The sequence below is a fragment of the Trachemys scripta genome, chromosome 5, assembly GCF_013100865.1.
Source record: "Trachemys scripta elegans isolate TJP31775 chromosome 5, CAS_Tse_1.0, whole genome shotgun sequence".
NCBI lineage: Eukaryota > Metazoa > Chordata > Testudines > Emydidae > Trachemys > Trachemys scripta.
Window position 1 is genome coordinate 85,040,092 of NC_048302.1, and position 21,102 is coordinate 85,061,193.

Genomic DNA, 21,102 nt, shown 5'->3' on the forward strand with positions numbered 1-21,102 from the left:
GCAAATGGTGCTGCTTCATGGTCATGAGCACAGCCTGATCTCTGGTGCAAGGCCAGCAAAACTGTGGACTTTATTAGGAATACCAGAAATGACCATGCATACTAGCAAATAATGAAGAAGTTGGAAGTTTTTCAAATTTACTGGACCAGTGACCAGTGCAGGGACCAGATTAAGTGGCTCAAGACTGAGTACCAGAAAACCAGCATAGGAACTGATGTGAGCCAGCAGCAGAGGATTCTAGGTCCATACCCAGAGGAGCTGATCTAACCCGCCTCTCCCCCCGACGGAACAGCACACTGCAGAGCCTGCAACAGACACAGACTGGACAGAAGCCACTTCTGAGCCCACTAAGTTTCTGTCTCCATTTTTATGTTTATTAATAGAGCAATGGGAGGGATTTCCACTCTATGAACCAATGCAAAAGTTCTGAGAATCACCAGCTAGCAGCATGTATCCACTAGTGGCAGATTGTATGCCAGCAGCATTGTTGCCCCCGCCCCCGTCCCCACAACATGGAGTTCAAAATGGTGACTGGGACATGAAAATAGTAAACATCATTAAAGTGTATTTTTACCAGAAAGACACAGATTTTTGCTAGGGCCATTGCAGTTTCTTGAAAATAACAACATTATATTGTCATGCCTGTAGATAGGTGCCTCTGTAACCATCTACAGTCTATTGAGCTGCCTGGAAACAGTGAACTTTGTGAGTGTGTTTGCAGAAATGTGTTGCATTCATAAATATAGTCCATTTCAGTTACAGGTAGTCCATGCAGTCAAGAGGTGACAAAATCATTTGTTCCAAATATGATTATGGTTTGAAATTTTGTCCAGCAATGTGCTGAAGATGAGGAGGAGGAAGTCTTTGGATTTCAACATGTTTACATGTAGTCATAACAGGTTAAGCCATGTAGAAGCTAACACATCATCCTGTTGATTCCCTCATGAATTATGACCCAATCCTGGGCTTACAGCTGAGTGCTGATAAATTTTTCTGAAGCAGGAACCCCAGATAGGAACTCCAGATAGGTAGTCATATTTCAGGGAAGGGCATATTTTCATGGGCCACCTTGGTAGCTGACTATACCACACCACTCATAGTTATGCTGTTAGTCACTATATGTTTGAATTCATCACCTGCATACACTGCAGGTTTCCCACCAGCAGCCTGGAATAACATCTCCCTTTGCCAGTTGGGCATCGCAAGCACTGTTATGTTCTCCAAAATGTGGAAGGCCTGAAATCGTACAAAATGCTTTTGTAACACTGCCACTGACAGAAGTCTCCCCCAGCTCTGCCCCCCAAACCTAAGTAGTTTTGCAATCTTCTAAACTAAAAAAAACAGCTTTGCATTTTTTAACTAACTATTGGGCCTGCAATTCTTTCATTGTGATTAACCAGGCTGTGCCCAGGGAGCTTCTGTGCTCTGTGGCATCCTTCTTGCAATATATTAAAGTTCAGTTTGTAAAAGTATCATTTTATGTCCTTGAAATTCCACGAGTATTTTTTCTGTGTTGCTGCAGTAAGCTATTTGAGACAATAACCCTCTGTGTTTTGTCCTATTCCAGACCCCTGGAGAATAGTTGGCCTGGGGACATGCCACAGTAGGGGGCTTGTGTCTTGTACATGGTTTCACTGTTTGCACTTGTTCATGCACTTTGGGTTTTTATTTATTTATAAAAAGCGACAAGGAGTCCTGTGGCACCTTATAGACTACCAGACATATTGGGGCATAAGTTTTCATGGGTGAATACCCACTTCGTCAGACACATATTTATTTATGTTTTTATTTTTCTGTAAGGTACTGTTGTTACTTGGGTTTTGGCGTGGTAATGGCCTGCCTGGGAATGAATGTTGTACTTTTCTAGTACATGTTTATAAATAAAGTTCTTTTTTTAATCAAGAAAATGTATTTCTCTGACTGCTTCACATCATATGATGTGTATTCAAAATAATAAAGGTAAACACATGATTAGGGACAATTAGGAATTAGTACGCAAAAACTATCCCTCAATATAATTACCTATAACAATTCATACTTTAATCACTTCCTTACATCAATCCTTACTGTGACTAACCTCCCAACCCCTATTTTGTAAGTGGCCATGCCATTCTTAAGTACATTGCATGGCACTAAAACCACTGCACACATCTCCAAGCACCCTACTCCTCCCCACAATCAATGAGTCCCCATAACCCGCGCCCCCCCAAGCACATTCATAAAGGTGCTATTTCCCTTCTTCCATTGAGCCATGCAAGTCCACAATGAGGGAGCACAAAGCATCCCTGTCTCCTGTTGCCTGGGGGCATCCAGCTCCAGATGTGTAGTGCACTTTGTGGCTGAGTGTACCCATTCAGAGGACACTCACTGTCATAGCTCCATTCAGGGGGAAATGGCTTGCCTCTGACTTCACAAACATTGTGAAGAGCACAGCAAGCCAGAGTGATGCAGACAGTATTGATGACACTGGCATACAAATAGATCTGTAAACATCTCAAACGGGATTTCAATCTGCCAAAAGCACATTCAACAACTATTCTGCACCTGCTGAGAGTGTAAGTAAACCATCTTTTGCCAGAACCTCTAAAAACAGGGTATGGTTTTAAAACCAAGGCAAAAGGGGGAATGTGGGGTTCCCCAGAATAATGGTGGGGACAGTAACTCCATTTATGACAATGTAATTTGGTGGGAATAGTGTCCCAGCTTGTCCATGTATGTAGACTCCTGATCAGTGAAAAACCCTGGCATTATGAACTTTTCCAGTGCAACCTACGGAGATGTTCATAAATTACACTCTGTGGTCCTCGAGGGCCTGCGTAACAATGGAGTAGCACCCTTGTGGTTTCTGTGCTCCTTGAGGAGGGCAAACTATAGACACACAAGTCCCATCAATGGCCCCAGAACCGTTTGGAAACCCCATTCTCTCAAAGCCAGCAATTACTTCAGGCATATCTTTTACCACCTTGGGGTAAACCACACACCTAATTGCCTCAGAAACCTCCACAACCACTTTACCCACAGTTGACTTTCCAACACCAAACTGATCTGCAACAGCTTCCATATGGCTATAGCATGCCTTCTGGACTGGCAGGGATGGCCTCATGCTTGTGTCTTTGTGCTAAAGGGTCAGGATAAGCTGCTCACAAATCTCCGGAAATGTAGCTTTCTTCATGCAAAAATTCTAGACCCACTGTTGGTCATCCCAGGTCTGCATGATGATGTGATCCCACCAGTCTATGCTTGTGGCCCTGCTCCAGAAGCATGGTCTACATAGGGGGCATCGCTGACTGTACCAAGTATATTGAGAAGCATCAGCCAGTTTCAGTATTCCTCCTCCTCTGCCTTCTCCTTCTCCTGCTCCCTCATAAGCTGTGTCAGGTGCCTCTGGTGGATCAGAAAACGCTGTTGAAATGTTCATCAGCATTTCACAAAAGCTCTGCCCATTCCCTGACACAGGAATGAACACACAAGCAAGATAAATTCTTCAGAAAGTGCCTCCATGTTTCTGGCTCTGGTAGCTGTTGACCAAAAATGACTGCTCAGCAGAATGTGTCGGTAGGCTGTTCAAGCTTGCTGTAATGTGCAGAGTGGACAGTCTGGTTTTCCCACAGTGCACCATGGTCAAAGGGCTAGAGTGAACACATTTCAGGTGGGCGCTAGGGAGTCTGGGATATGGTTGGTTTGACTCAGCACTAAGTATTGCAGTGTGGATGCCAGAGCCCCAGGTTCGAGCTCAGGTTAGAAAATTCTTAATTTAGGGTTAACACTCAATGTAAACACTCAAGCCCTGGATTTACTAACCCAAGGTAAGTTGACTCGAGTTCCATTGACCAATGGCTTACATTGCACTGTAGACAACCTTAGTGGCTCTGAAAGCCCTTAAGTGTGCCAGGCAATGTTTTATTAAAAACTATGGTCATGTTTTATTTTTTGCCATTTGCTGGTTGTCACTGGAATTACTAATTTCTGTGTTGTTGTTTCCCCCCCTCCCCCAACTGAAATGTTAAGGAAAAATCCTACTTATTTGTTCTTTTCCAATTAAAACAAAAAGATCTGGGAAACAAAAGCAAAACACAGAGTGGTTGTAGGTGTATACAGTTATTATAAAACAAACAAATCAAATAAAATCTAATTGAGACTTCTGATAACAAGCTACTCAACTTCTACTGAGCCAGACCCTGCAAACACTATGTGCTAATAAACAAAATAAGGCATATATAATTATGTTCTACTGTTATTCTAAAATGATAGTGCTCAAATTATTAAGAAAAGACAAAGATTTTAGGCCAAATTCTGCTTCGATACACAAAGTGAAAATCCAAATGACCATTATAAGTGACAAAAGAACATGTCCCTATATCCATTATGCAGGATAATCCAGCACAGATGTAAATCAAAAATATGTATTTTTTTCCTCATTTTAGTTTTATACACAGGTTATCTGGATAAGCCTGACTGGCAAAGTCAGCATCTTAGACTACCTTCCTACTTACTGTAAGAAACCATCCAAACCAAGAGATCACTTTCACACATCCCACCCCCTCCAGAGTAGGTTAAGAAAAAAAGTTGTAATGCAATTTTTCACACTGGAAAGATCTAACTGATTCAATACTTTTAAGTCTGTGTAGTATAAAAACAGCTTCAAAGAAGGATATGGCTTGGTGTGAAGAATAATTTATTTTTTTTTAAAAAAAACCTCACACGCATCACAACAAAAGTCCCAACAAATCACAAATTCACATGTCTCCTCTTTGAAGATACTACTGGATTGGAGAAGGCATTTTCAAAAGGCAGTTTGAAAAACTGTTAACTATATATTTTTTTTTATTTGAGCAGAGTTGCAAAAACTACTATTTGAAATTAGCTCCATTCCCACTTCAGCTCTGCATCAGCTTCAAAAAGGGCTGCCAATGGTGACCAGTCATAACTGCCAAATTTCCCATCTCAAGTGAGAGCCTTCTGCAGATGTTATATCTGTTGCCAGGTTGCCCCAAGTAAATTAGCTTTTAAATGTCTTAAAGAGAAAAAATGTGCATGAGACAGACTACTTTTGAAAGTGTTTACTAATTATTTATATGCTTCATAACTGCTTCAGCACTTCTGTAAGGGATGATTTAGGCATGACTCACCACACTTATCTAGACACTGTCTATTGCCATCTTAACATTCCCTTTTCAAGGCCTTTTATGAAAAAGTAGTTGACTGTTTTAATATTTATTAAGCACCAAATAAAAATACCAAAATGCCTAACTACAATGCACTTTAAGATGCATATACATCATTAGTATTTATATAGCGCTTAAAGTTTGCTAGTCATTTATAGAACAAGAACAAGAACTCGTACCTGCCCTAGAGAGCTTGCAACCCAAGGTCCTAGTCCTGCAAAGGGATCTGCTCATGTAGAAACTTTTGTTCATGTGGAGTTCTACTGAAGTCAAAGGGATCCCAGGCAACTGTGTGGTTCAGTGCTGGAAGAGCCCATTGCAGGATGGAGATTTATGTTTAGATACAGCATAGAACAAACAAACAAAACCAGTAAAAAGTAATTTGGATAGGATAAGGAAGAAGAGACTGAGCTATCACCTCAATCATTTTTGTCTTCATCAATGTGTTAGCTACACATGCAAAACTGATTGTCATTAGATACAGTATTAGCAGTATGCATTACTCAACTATATGCTGTCGTATGTTGTTGCTTATGTTCTCACTAACCACATTGATTATATATACTTAATTACATACTTGGCTTGACAAATTCACTCACCAGGGTAAGTCATAAGCCACCATGTTTTTCATATTTGTCTATCAAAATATGATTAAGAAAAATAAAATGTACAGTTCTTATGATTGCAAAGATTACTTTCTAAGGCTGCTGTAAGGGGGGGAAATGGTCCCCTTTACTCTCCCCCCCCCCACCCAAGCCTCCTCTACAAGGACTATGGGGGTACTCTCTCACATGCCTGGTATCCATCATTGGTCTTCCTCTTCTGTGAATATATCCAATATTTGACTCTGATATTGATCATAGTGTTGCCAAGCAGCAGCTGGATAAAATTAACCAGATTCTTGTCAGATTCATGGCTGCCAAAAGGATTAGGAATATCAATAGTAAAATTTAGAAAAGTCTTGTTAAATACACTCTATTGCTACTTAGCAAAGCTATCAATGGAAGGAGAATAATGGTAATTGTCTTTCTACAGACTCAGGAAGATATTACTGCAATGTTTACCTTTTCACATTTGGATTTCATCCTGTCTCATGGGACTGAAATGACAAAAGGCCTTACGGTTAAGCACAACTAGGAACCTGCCTATGGTACAATGTATAATCATGTGAGTGAAGACTACTAAATTAGGATCAGAAATTTAAGTATAGATAATCACTAGTAGGATTAACATATAACCATTTCAAGAAACATTTTTTTCTTTAGACTTTTAAACTTCCTTAATCTTGCACATTCTCTAAGAGAACCCAGGTTAAAAAATTGAGTTTATTTATGTCTTGAAATACTAGCTTTCCATGGTACTGGACTAACTCTGTTTCAACTATAGACTTTCAACCATAATGACACAATAACTGCAGAATTATGGAATAAAACAAAACAAAAAGTCAAGCTGGTGATGTGTGCGTAGAGAACACTGGAAGAGGAAATTAGAATAAAAAATATCACTGATTCCAGAAAAAGACTGTTTGACACTGTAAATTTAATATGGAAACTGTCAAACTATCCTGCAATGGCTCAAGAGTGTGAGTACCAATCTCAGGGCAGACTATTAAGAAGCAGGGCACAAACCCCAAATTGGTTGTTAGTTTTATACTCATATTTCACCAACCAAATACCAAGTGTAAACTCCTCAGGCACCATAACAGCCTTAGCATGGCACTCCTCCGGGGTACTCCTATGTGTCTTGCCACTCAGGTAAGCGTACCTTTGTGACAGATGGTTCCTTTCACCACAAATCACAGCAATATTGAGGTTACTTCCAGTCCCAAAAGACCAGTCGCTTACCCAGGTCAATTGCATCTTAGATCTCAGACCAAAGACAATGCTTGTAGCCAATAAAGTAGGAAAAGGAATCAAGAGAGATAGTCACAAGGTTAAAGCAGGTAAACATTCATACACAAATAAGTTACAATCTTAAGTTTCAAAAGCTAATTGTAGCTTCTATAATAAGCAAACACTATATGGCCTTTAGGGCTAAACCAGCTAAGCAACTGAGGATCCCTTGCTTATGCCTAAAAGCAACTGAGGATCCCTTGCTTATGCTTGCCCCCCCCCCCCCCTTCCCCTGATTTCAAGCAGCAAGATTTCTTGTTAGGGGTTTTTATTCCCTTCCCACCCCTCATCCCCTATGTGCTCTCAGCTGTGAACTCTGCTGATGAGAGGAATTCACTTGTATGACATCTCTTCGGGGGAGGGGGGGGAAGGGGGGACAAGAGCCAAGCAATAAAGTCTTTTATTCTCTCTATGTTTTACAATAGTCTGTCTGGTTTGATGGGCCTTCCTCATTGGCCAGGACATAAAACCTTCTGTTGGAGACCAACTCTTTACACTAGTTTATATCTTTCTCCGGTCTGGTGATTTACACAATCACAGAGGCTTACAATACAAATGCTTAAATATTACCTTACAATGTGGAACACAGATTTTATAAGTGAGATTAATGCATGCAGCAACTCACAAGCATCCCATAAAGTTTAAACACTAAACACATTCTTATAATTCTAATACCTGCTTTAACTATACTAACATACATGTGAGCCAGACTGATTCCAGCTATGTATTTATCCGTGTTCAGTTGAGACATGAGAGCCTTGGCATAAGCTGGTGCCTCGTCTGCCAGTATCACAGATGCATTTAGTCCATTCAAAAGATTGCACATCCTTATGGTTCAAGTTCTAAACCGAAAAATATTTATTGCATATTGCTGTCTTGTAAAACTTTCTGCCACAATGTGAATTAGAATCTACTTTCTTAAAAACCTATTTTTGTTGTGCTGTTACAGTAGGCCAATAATTTAAGTAATCCTTGTTGTGGAATTTAATTAGGACTGTTGTAGCAATTAGGCTGAAGTGCTTCACAAATTTAAGCTCCCTCACTACCATACCTAAAAATAATTATTTTAATAAAAATGGTGGCAATATGGAAATAACACACATGAAATTAGTACAAAATATAGCAAGCCCAATTTTCTTTGGTACAAAAGGTGTTAGAATTGGGGACTGGAGCTTTGGATGCCTCAGATGAAATTCTGGCCCCACAGAAGTCCATTGAAGTTTTGCCATTAACTTCAATGGAACCAGAATTTTACCTCTAGATTCTGTTCCCATTTCCGCCATTATCTCTCTTTACGATGAAGCACAAAGGGTTGCCCCAATTTAAAAACTAGACCCCTTAAGTTACTTCACCCTGTTCCTTGCTAAAATATGTGGGGCAAGCTATAATCACTTTTTCCTTTTTAAAAATGTAGGTATGTACACATTTATGGTTTTCTGTCCACTGTTGCAGTAAAACAGACCTGTCTGGAAAGGGAACTTGAAGTTACTTATCAGCAACCATAATTCAAGGATGATGTCTCTATATATTTATACTTCTGGGATTGAGGAATTTGCACTGAGAATTTGCTTTAAGACCTTGTGTCAAGTCTGTATCCCCACTTTGAACTTTAGGGTACAAATGTAGGGGCCTGCATGAAAACTTCTAAGCTTAACTACCAGCTTAGCTCTGGTCCCGCTGCCACCATTCCCAATGGATTCCCTCCCTGGGAAGCCTTGAGAAACCTTTCACCAATTCCCTGGTGAATACAGATCCAAACCCCTTGGATCTTAAAACAAGGAGAAATTAACCATCCCCCCTTCTTTCTCCCACCAACTCCTGGTGAATACAGATCCAACCCCCTTGGATCTAAAACAAGGAAAAATTAATCAGGTTCTAAAAAAGAAGGCTTTTAATTAAAGAAAAAGGTAAAAATCATCTCTGTAAAATCAGTATGGAAATTAACCTTACAGGGTAATCAAACTTAAAGAGCTCAGAGGACTCCCCTCTAGTCTTAGGTTCAAAGTATAGCAAACAAAGATAAACACTCTAGTAAAAGGTACATTTACAAGTTGAGAAAACAAAGGAAAACTAACATGCCTTGCCTGGCTATTTACTTACAAGTTTGAAATAGGAGAGACTTGTTTAGAAAGACGTGGAGAACCTGGATTGATGTCTGGTCCCTCTCAGTCCCGAGAGCGAACACACTCCCAAACAAAGAACACAAACAAAAGCCTTCCCCCGCCCCCAAGATTTGAAAGTATCTTGTCCCCTTATTGGTCCTTTAGGTCAGATGCCAGCCAGGTTACCTGAGCTTCTTAACCCTTTACAGGGAAAAGGATTTTGGAGTCTCTGGCCAGGAGGGATTTTATAGTACTGTACACAGGACAGCTGTTACCCTTCCCTTTATAGTTATGACATCTTGCTACATCGTCTCTATATAAATGAATACTACAAGGGTCCTCTAGTGGCCTAATGTTCCAGAGATGCTGGGCAACTTCAGCTCTCATTTATGATTGATTCAATGGAAGCTGCTGATGCTTAGTGACTCTGAAAATTAAGCAATAGGTATCTGTCTCTCAATTTTTTCCCCTGTCAATATTTGTGCCATTGTTTTGATAAGGAAAGAAGTTAGACTTTTGGGAAAGCAGTTACCAGCATGCTCTACTTATAGTTTTCCATGCTCGCTCGCTGGGTCATAACTAAAATTGAGATTATAAACTATGTGTGGCAGAGACTGTTTTCTGCCAAGCCTCCTATAGCCTTTTGGGCACTGGCAAATTATAAATCAATGAACCATAATAAAGCGTGAGAGGTAAAACAAAATTGTTCGTTAATTTCCTTGATGTCTTAGAATATAGTAATCTAAATCAGCTCACTGGTTCTGTTTGAGTTTTTCCTCTCAAAAACTACTTTTATCTAAGCATCTAAATTTCTACTCTCTTATTTTGAAAACAGATTTTTAAAGTAAGGAGTTATTCAGCTATTTGTAAATATAATTTTATCCCTTTCTTCATTTATTAATGGATCTTCTTTCTTTGGATCACTTTCTCATTCATATATTTACAAAATCCTTTTTATTTCCATTAGCCTTATTATAAAGTTACTCATTCTATCTCCACATTAACTACTGAAGCTTACCACCACTTCCTTTGCATTTTTTTAAAAAGTTGCTGCAATACAATGGCAATAATGGCCACTTGAAACCTTTGCAATATTTTTGGTTAAAATACATCTCTACTAACCCAAGTTAAGAACATAAGAGCTGCCATACTGGGTCAGACCATGGTTTATCTTTCCCAGTATCCTGCCCATACCAGAGATTTAAGGGAAGCATACAAAACAGAGCGATTATGGAGTGATCCACATGTGTCTCCTACTCTTGGTTTATGGTAGTCAGAAGTTTAGGATTGCCCTGAGCATGGGTTCTGTCCCTGAGCACCTTGGCTAATGGCCATTGATGGACCTATCCTCCATTAATATATCCAGTTCTTTTTTGAACCCAGTTATACCTTTAGCCATCATAACATCCCACAGCAACGTGTGTTGTGTGAAAAAGTACTTCTTCTTGTTTGTATTAAGCCTTCTGCCTGTTAATATCATTGGGTGACCCATGTTTTTTGTATTGTGGGAAAGAGGTAAGAAACAGTCCTCTATTCACTTTTTCCACACCATTCACAATGTTATAGCCTTCTATCATATCCCCCCTTAGTCATCTCTTTCTAAGTTGAACAGTCCTAATCTTTTTAGTGTCTCCTTGTATGAAAGCCTTTCCATATCCTTAACCATCTTTGTTGCCCTTCTCTGAACATTTTCTTGTTCCACTATATCCTCTGAGATGGGGAGACCATAACTGGACACAGTATTCAAAGTGTAGGAGCACTATGGATTTATATAGTGACATTATATTTATGGATTTAGATAGTGACATTATGTATTGTTAGCATTTTTGACTGCTGCTGTGCATTGAGCTGAAGTTTTTAGAGAACTATCCATGGTGACTCCAAGTACTAAATTAGCTATTACCACTCAAGAAAGCAAATTTACCATTATATTATATTATATTATATTATATTATATTATATTATATTATATGAAAGAAAGAAAGAAAGAAAGAAAGAAAGAAAGAAAGAAAGAAAGAAAGTTGGGATTATTTTTTCCACAATGTGCATTACTTTGTACTTATCAATGCTGAGTTTCATTTGCCATTGTGCTGCCCAGTCACCCAGTTTTGTGAGATCCCTCTGTAACAACAACTTGTTCTCTGCTTTGGATTTAACTATCTTGAATAATTTGGTATTGTCTGCAAACTTCACTACTTCATTATTCATTCCCTTTTTCAGCTCATTAATTAATATGTTGAACAGCACCAGTCCTAGAATAGAATAGACCCCACTGATCCCCTCTCCATTGTGAAAACTCACCAATTATTCCTATCCTTTGTTTCCTATCTTTTAACCAGTTACTGATCCATGAGAGGACCTTCCCTCTTATCCTATGGCTACTTGGTTTTCTTAAGAGCCTTTGATGTGGGACCTTGCAAAAGTTTTCCAAAAATCCAAGTACACAATCTCAAGTAGATCATCCTTATCCACATGCCTGCTGACTCCCTCAAAGTCTAATAAACTGATGGGGCTTGACTTCCCTTTACAAAAGCTACGTTGACTCTTTCCCCAAAAAAATCATATTTACCTAGGTATCTGTTCTTTACTGTAATTTCCACCAATTTGCCTGGTACTGAAGTTAGGCTCATTGGCCTGCAATTGCCAGGATCTCCTCTTGAGCTCTTTTTAAAAAGCAGTGCTTCATTAGCTACCTTCTAGTCATATGGTACACAGGCTGATTTCAGTGGTGGGTTACATACTACAGTTAGTAGCTCTGCAATTTCATATTCAAGTTCCTTCAGAACTCTTAGGTGAATGCCAAATGCTCACTGCGACTTATTAAAGTTAAATTTATCCATTTGTTCTAAAACCTCTTCTACTAACACATCAATTTAGGACAATACTTTAGATTTGTTGCCCAAAAAGAAATGCTCTAATGTGGGTGTCTCCCCCACATCCTCTGCAGTGAAGACCAATGCAAGTAATTCATTTAGCTTGTCTGTAATGGCTTGCCTTCCTTGGGACCTCCTTTGTCACTAGTGGCCCCGCTGCCTGCTTGACAGGCTTCCTGCTTCCGATGTACTATAAATATTTTTTTGTTAGTTTTTGTTTCTTCAATAAGTTGCTTCTCATATTTTTTCTTGGCCTGCCTTATTATATTTAACCTACCAAAGTTTTTGCTCCTTCCTATTTTCTGCATTAGGATTTGACTTCCAAATTTTAAAGGACTCCTTTTTACCTGTAACAGCCTCTATTACTCTGCTGTTTAACTATGGTGACATTCTTTTGGTTCCCCTACTTGTTTCTGTGATTTAGTCTGGGTCTCTATTATATTTTTTTTAAGTGGTCTCCATGCTGCCTGCAGGCATTTTACCTTTGTGACGGCTCTTTTTAATTTCTGTCTAACTAGTGTCCTCATTTTTGTGTCATTTCCTTTTTTGAAGTTAAATGTTACTGTGCTGGGGTTCTTTTGCCATGTGTTTTACTCCCTCCAAAGACACTAAATTTAATTCAATTATGGTCATTATTACCAAACAGTTCAGCTATCGTTACATCATGTACAGATCCTGTGCTCCATTTACGACTAAATCACAAATTGCCTCTCTCCCCTTGTGGATTCCAAGAAGCAGCTCCAAGAAGCAGTCAATTATGGTGTCTAGAAATTTCTCTGTGTACCATGCCCTAAGGTGACATATATTCAGTTAATATGAGGATAGTCGAAATCACCCATTATCATTTCGTTTTCTGGTTTTGTAGCCTCTCTAACCTCCCTTAACATTTCACCATCATTATCAGGTGATCAGTTACATATTTCACCACCACCAACACTGGAGCTAATTATTATTAATTAACAAATTAGTAAATTCTTAGTTGTATACACCCCCCAACTAGCAAAGTTTACCACCCATGAGATTTAGCCAAGCTATTCATATTATCAGTCTATATTCAATATTGTCTCATTCTGACAAACTTATTACTGCAGTTCTTTTTAAATTACTATGCAAGTGGCATTTACATCCTGTCATTGCATACAAAAATTTAAAACTGCTACAATATTACTGAAATGTTAAAAAATATCAGTATTAAATGTTGGCATACCAGAGCTGCCATTGCCCAGCCAGTCTTGTTGTAGATGAACTCCAAGTTATTTCTTCGCAAGTACAGCAAGCCACCAACAAGTGACACTAAAAGAGCCAGTGCAATAGTGCCTGAATAGTTTGGAGGCCTGAATACCCTAATCTGTGGGGGGGAGGAGGGGAGAAAACAAAAGTATCAATTATTCTTTCACTTTGTGACAAACAGAAGTGATGCAATATTACACACACACACACACACACACAGTAGTAATAACCCAATATCTACTACTGAATGCACAGTATTCTCTATGTTAAGGATGTTCTTGTACAGATAATAAGTATTGATGATAGGGAATATTGCTAACACTGTCACACAACTGGGACTTAATATCTGACAGACTGGGGAGAACCCATCCCCTTTCCTTTTTCCTGCCCCCCACCCCCCTTTGCCCTCAGATGAGTGGAGGGCAGTAGGGTCTCAGTAATTGGCTGGATCCAAGCGGGGAGGGTAAGCGCTGATGGCAGTCTTCCCAAATAGGTGGAAGTGATTAAGGAAAAAAAGATCACCTGCACTGCATGAGTTATTGCTGGGTATTCCCAGATTTAAGTGAATAAAGCTGTGGCCTAATTAAACCACATCCACTGTATCTTGTCTGTCTGAGAATAGTCCCTTTGCATGTGACTGAACTGGGAATTTAAGCAGTATGTTTCTTTATTATTTTAGAAAGTTTTTGATTTCACCTTTAAAGAACAATTGTATATAATATTCAACTACATAAAAATAATTAAATAACATGTTTGCAGATTATTATGTCTGTGCCATTATTTTGGCATAAAACACTTCGGAAACTTCAAACTTCGTTTTTTAAGTAACATTGCCAATACACTCACATTTATCAACTAATTGTCACAATACTATCACTCATTTTGTGCTAGAATAAGACTGGATGAAAATATAACTACCAAACCAAGACTGAAATGCAACATTCAAATTGCTGAAGTTACCACAGTGCGCTCAAGTATCGCAGCTCATATTTGTATTATTTTAACCTATTTTTGTGGATTTCATTTGATAAATAAACATACGTGAGGGGAAAAACAGTGCTTGGTGTCAGTTCATCATACTGTAGGCAGATTAAGTTTGGATCAGTCTTAACGTTGTCAAATGACTTACATGGACATCCGTTCTGTCAGCTATCCATTTAGCTAGCTGCTCTGCTGCAAATCCTATTCTCTGCAGGTCGAAGGTGTCAGCTCTCTTGGGTTTACCTTTCGGAGGAAAATGCATGAATGTCGGAGCAGAGTTCATATTGAGCTACAAAAAACAGAAGGCACCACAATATTAAATAACTCAAATATGCTTTGTGCAACTGTTTGCCTTCTTCCTACCATAGACACTGGCAAGATACTATTAGTCAGAAAAATATTAGTGGCTTTCCAAAGTTTGAAATTACTATTTTCAAACATTTAAATATATTTTTCTATTACTAAAAAAGTGCTCAGAGCTAACATTCCTTCAGTTTCTTCAATTGGGCTTTTTAAGGCACAGTAGTCATTACATAAACCATATTTCAATTTTAAGCATTCCTTTGTTGAGTATTTTTCCTAAGATGCTCATTTATGCTGCTACATAACTAGCAAAGCAGCATCTTTAAAAATATTATTTATATTACACAAAGTCACAAGACTTAAATTACATCCCAATCTTGAAAAAAACTTAAGCACATACTTAAAAGCTTAAATGCTATGTGGATGACCTGAGGAGGCTGTGAAGGCTAGGACTATAACAGCGTTTAAAAGAGAACTGGATAAATTCATGGCGGTTAAGTCCATTAATGGCTATTAGCCACGATTGGTAAGGAATGGTGTCCCTAGCCTCTGTTTGTCAGGGGGTGGTGATGGATGGCAGGAGAAAGATCACTTGATCATTACCTGTTAGGTTCACTCTCTCTGGGGCACCTGGCATTGGCCACTGTCAGTAGACAGCATACTGGGCTAGATGGACCTTTGGTCTAACCCAGTACGGCCGTTCTTATGTTCTTATGTTAATGTGACTACTCACACTGTGTAAAGTTAAGCATACATGTAAATCTTTAGAGCACTGGGGTCTTAAATATTAATTCATCCAGTGAACGTTCCCAATATTGTCAATTTGAAAACAAACAGAAAATAGTGACAGGCCCCCCTGCTGGACATTCGTGGTGAAAAAAATATTCCCTAGCAAGGTGAACAGGACAGGGAAATATATTTTAGTATATGAAACATCTCATATTTTAGTGTATGAAACTTTCTGGATTTCAGAAAATAATAATGCAATACATTTATCAAGTGATTTGAAATTAAATATAAAATTATCATTGGAAAATATTGAAATGATTAAATATGAATGAAATTATTTGAGTTCTCTAACGATACAAGGGCAGTGCCATTTTATTTACCTGCCTTGCTTGCTGCTCTCCAACAAAATCAATGTTATTAACTTACATAAATGCTTTAGTTAAACATCAAATACACAGTTCAATTTATAATTTATGAAAAATAAACTAGATACTAAAATATTATTTTCTTCTAAATACAATATGCCCCATCCTTTAATGAACAACTGTTGAAAGAAAAATATGTTTGTGAACTGTGTTAAGAAGATTGCTGTAAAACAGTTGAATTTAGTGGGATGCTCAGATATAGAAATCTTCTGTCAGGTATTTTTTTTTTTAAAGACTGCTGACAGCCTAGTTGCACCAGACTTACAATTGGTTTCCCATTTCTATATAATCAGAATGAAAGGTGAAATCAAATCTACTGACATGCTTTTATGTCAACTCTGAACCAGTATACAGCAACTGCAGCAGTAGCTTAGCTACCAGTATTACAGTTAAGAATTAAATCTCCTGTGCTATTATAATTAGTTCAGATGTCCACTGTCTTGTTACATTTGCCTATATAAACTCTGGCAAAAATAATATTTCTTCAAAAACCTACTGGACAATATGATCACTTGTTAGTTCCTCTTATTTTCACAGATATCCAAAATAGCTGGAGTTCTCAAAGATAATGAACAAAATACAATGTAGACATAAGCAAGTGTAAGTCCACTGACATAAATGGAGTTGTATTTCTTTACACCAGAATGAATTGGGCCAAATGCATCTACTGAATATAATTTGCTCTGTGTGTGTGTGCAAAAATACATATTTGAACTAAAAATAAAAAGCAAAATTTGGAGAGAGCATGTTATTTCTATACAATGTGGTCTAACTATTCTGTTGGAAAATCATCCAAGCTTTACTGTGTATTGTTTAAACACTGTAGATCTGCTTTTTTGCTTCACAGTTTAATATCTCACAATTCACCAAAAGGGAGTAAAAATGGTTAGTAACTTCTACTGCTTCTTGCTTTTATTAATTCATCTTCTAGTGCCAAGCAGGGGGCTAAGCTTCAAAGAGAAAAAAATATTTTGCTTTCTGGAATTATGATTCAAGTTGAACTTCAGTTGAGTACCCAAACCAAAGTGAATTTGCGGGACTAGCGTATTTGCTAATAATTGGTTTTCCACACTGTAAAGCAACCATAGCTATTTACAAGAGTCCCAAGACTGATTATTCTACAAAGATAAAAAGGGTATTAAACATTTAATTGAAGTCTTCATGTAAGATGATACTTATTAAGTACTTTTTTATGTCAAGAGAACCTATGGGAAAGTTTAGCTACAACTGTGATTTTCACTGCACTTCACATAATTTTGGAGTCAATTTGTTTTACAATGTCCAATGGAAGCAACTACCAATACATTAACAATGGTTTGATAAACTTCACTTAAACTTGATATATCTGAAAACTAATATGGTAGACTACATATGACGTAGCAAAATTGGCCATTTTGCATTTTTGGTGTTTCCTGCTATAGCTACCAAGCAGTGCATTATAGAAATTCCTGTGACTAACCACAGTTTTCCAGACTTTCCCCCCCACTATAATTCTTTATTATATTATCTAACAGAAAAATCCCACAGTACTTAAAATATGTGATATATATTAAACAAAGTTAAAAGGACATCATTCAACACCTTTTACCTGTTGAAAAACATCTGCCCCTTCATCATAATCCACTATAGTGAAGAATAATTTATTAGAAAAAGCAGATGAGTAGCGCCATGAGTTGGCCAGCACTTGATATTCTTCATTAGCTTGCCTGTTAGGGAAAAAGGCATAGATACAGATAAAAAAAATATAGATATCTGTATGTAATTGACTACCAGTAAAGATTCTATAACCATTTGTAACGATTGCAATCCAAAACAGAGGGATTACCTAAAACTGTAGCAAACACATTCTCAATTCTCTACCAAAAAAGATTTTGGCTGGTATGGCCTGGCGGTGGTGGGTTCTTGTTGTTGGTTTGTTTTTCCAGAATTACAATTAATTTATAATGGGTGAGGTAATATCTTTTATTGGATCAGCTTCTGCTGGTGAGAGAGAAAAGCTTTTGAGCCACACAGAGCTGTTCTTCAGTTCTGGTACTCTGAGCATCACAGCAAAATGGTCCAATAAAAGATATTACATCACCCACATTGTCTCGCTAATATCCTGGGACCGACATGGTTACAACTACATTGCATGCAGTTAATTTATAATAGCTATCTAAGCAACAAAACTCACAAACAAAATACTAATGAAATGGGTTTTAACATTTTTAACATAAAAAGCTTTACAAAAAGTGTAAGTTAAATGCTCCTAGAGTTTGTGCTGGAAAATATGGCCCCAAACCTGCAAATTGATTCATGTAGAGAGACACCCTTGTGGCAATGCAGATCCAGTATCAGGATTTATATGCTCAAAACTGCTCCAAATAAGCATTGATTCAGATGAGTAGAACATTGAGTTATACACCAGGGGTGGCCAAACTGTGGGTCGAGAGCCACATGCGGCTCTTTTATTGTTGAAGTGCGGCTCACGTAGCCCCCTCCCACCTTCACCTACCAGACTCGGGGGTGCGGGAGCTCAGGACTTCTGCCTTGCAGTGGGGTGGTGGGGTTGGGGCTTCTGCCCAGCAAGGAGGGAGGTCTTGGGACTTCAACTCTGTGGGGCGCACCTGTTGAGCCTCGGGGCTTCAGCAGAAGTAGAGCTGAATCCCCAAGCCGCATCAGGAGCCTTCTGCAGGGATGCAGCCCTGAGTCCGGGCAGGTGTGTCCCGGTTGTTGAATTTGTGAAGATTGTTGTATGCAGCTTGGAAGGTCAGTAAGTTTGGCCACCCCTGCTATATACCAATGTAACATTACTCCTAAAACAAAGGATACATGGAAAGAGCTCTGTCAATACTACACTGAAAATTGTTGTGCCACAAAAGGAGTGGTAGTGGCAGATCTAAAGTGGGTGGAGTTGCCAATAACATCCCTATTCAACATTCTTTCCTTCAAAAATATTTAAAAACCAACACAAAATAAAGTATAGTTTTTTGCAGTCTGTAGTAATTTCTATCAGCATTAGAAAATCACATTCCTCCCCCCCTCCCTCCAGCAGGCTCCCTACTCCCAAACCTCAAGGAAGAGCCAGAGAGAAAAATAATGCAGCATGACACTACATTATCTTTTGCACTCCTCCCTCTTGGTGCTCAGAAAATTACTTTTAAAGGAAGATTCGGAGAGAAAGGGGTTGAGGGGATGAGAGAACTGCATTACCAGTGAAGAAGTTATCTGCATGAATAGCCCTGGAACCACATAGACTTGGAGGCAAAACAACTGTATAATTTATCAGGGGGCATCTCAAAGTGATTGAGGGGATATTTGTGGAGATTTCCACCCCACAGAGCTCTGTCTGTGGCTATTTCAATATTTTCTATTAATTATTTATATTACAGAGACCTGGCCTTTATCTACCTGTCTTTTCAGATGGAGGGATACAAAAATAGTATGAACACATTGTTTTTAAAACTTCTCACAAAATGATTTTTTGTAAAGCATGTTGCATGTACGTTACGGCGTGGTATACAGGTATTAACAGCAACTATTTGGCTACTCCTGCAACCCTTGTCTATGATTTGAGTTACAATGAATATAGGCAGATATATATGAGAAGGAAGAAAAGGGAAGCAGGTATAAGCAGTCTTTCATAAAAAAGTGTTGAAAGCATGCTTATTCTTCTCATTAAAAACAAGCCATAATACTGAAGTCAATGCCACCTCAGCACACAGCACTTCTGGAGCTGTGTGTACCAAGAGAAATAACATGCATGGGCAAATGCACCACTATAAAAAATAAAAAGTGAAACTTGATCATCCATTTAAGTCAATCTCACGTGAAGTACAATGAAAACTTAACTTTTATCCTTGTCAACTATTTTTTTTTAATCCCATTTGGTAAACTAGATTTGAAAGTACAGAAAATGTTATTTGGTAATTTCTAGAGTTTGGTATTTCACACTGAAATAGGCTAACATGTTCATTGGCATCCTGAAGAGGGCAGTCAAGCAGCATCAAATGACTGCTGCAAATGCTTAAGTAATAACTATAGGGCACTGTTCTGTTAAACCTGTTATATTAAAACCTTACCATTTTTATTATAAGAACAAGATGATAACATCATTTCATCTTGATGCTATCATTCTCCTTATTCTACCCTTTCATATTTGTTATATTTATGTAAAATCATAAAAGAATTATAATTATAGTTATGCCTCTACTAGTCAATAAGTTTCTTAATTTGTCCCCATCTTTGTATACTTTGCATCTTTAAATTAAATCAGTTTCCAATTTATTTAATGGATATCTGTCTTTTCAGAAGAGAGCTTAGCTTCTAAGTTTTGTTGTTGCTGTTTTTGTTTTCATGTGTCTACTTGCACGTTCTGCCACAGAGTGGTTTTGGAACACAATTTTTAGAACTTACTGAAGGTAACTTAGCAAAGTATTCTGTAAGACTTCTCTAGAGCAGCTTTTATAAAGACACTGACAAGGCATTCTGTAAAGAGCAAAAGTGGGTAAAATTCAAATATTTGCACTTCAATACTGAAGCTAGCTCTTAATTCAACTGGTGAGCAGGTGGCTGAAAAATTATAGCTGTCTCTCTTTTGAAACCAATGGGACTACTCCTAGTACATGAAGTTAAGCATGCACACAAGTCCTTGAAGGACCGGTGTCTAATTATAGACAACACAGAAGTGGGCATAACAAATAATGGAAAGGTCTGGAGAAGGAAGGATGACATGAACAGTGATAGGTTCATACAATTTGTTACCTGGTCTAACTATGTACACAATCAGATAGCATCACATCATTCTTATTACAATACATAATATCTCCATAATCCATCATGTTTCTCTATCTACTTAGACAGATGTCATTTATTGCATCACTGCTAACAGCCTTCTGAAGTGATTGGGAACACCTATCTGGACTCTGATAAATACTAGGCAACATTGTTCTAGAAATGGTAGTTCTCTAGGAGGGGATTGTATCTCAGGTGCAAAAAAAAAATCCATCTTTTATTTATTATTATTATTTTTTTAAATTGGAGTCGTTTACTACTGAAAAGGCTATAGATACAGCCATCGTCTTCCAACTAGCTGTGTGAGCTGCTATGAAGAAGTATGGGAGGAACTGTATTTGGTCTTGGCATGAAAGGACTCCATGATCAGACTAGAAATAGACACCAATGCTGCTAGTTTGGCATTACTTTTTCATCAGGCTGAGCCAGAAAGGAGAATAGAGTATCTAAGTGCACAAATAGCGTTACTGTTACTACCACCATTTAAGAGTTTAGGCAGAGATGGTAGCACTGCAGTACCAGCAATGGCAGCAGTATTATCTACCAGTGAGAGATGCAGAGACCAGGTTAGATGACACAGTGCCATCTAAACATTGTTTACCTAGGATATTCAGTATTTTTACAATAGT

General features: G+C 38.2%; 1 protein-coding gene across 2 annotated transcripts in view; it reads right to left on the minus strand.

Annotated features, from left to right (window-relative positions):
• Positions 1 to 21,102, minus strand: part of TUSC3 (tumor suppressor candidate 3) — a 285,711-nt gene that overhangs the window by 131,336 nt on the left and 133,273 nt on the right. For both annotated transcript variants that reach the window (XM_034772412.1, XM_034772411.1), the window contains exons 3-5: positions 17,289 to 17,406; positions 14,392 to 14,532; positions 13,240 to 13,380 (exon numbers count right to left, since the gene is read on the minus strand). In XM_034772412.1, the coding sequence (XP_034628303.1) occupies positions 13,240 to 13,380; positions 14,392 to 14,532; positions 17,289 to 17,406 (400 nt within the window). The remainder of the gene's footprint in view (positions 1 to 13,239; positions 13,381 to 14,391; positions 14,533 to 17,288; positions 17,407 to 21,102) is intronic.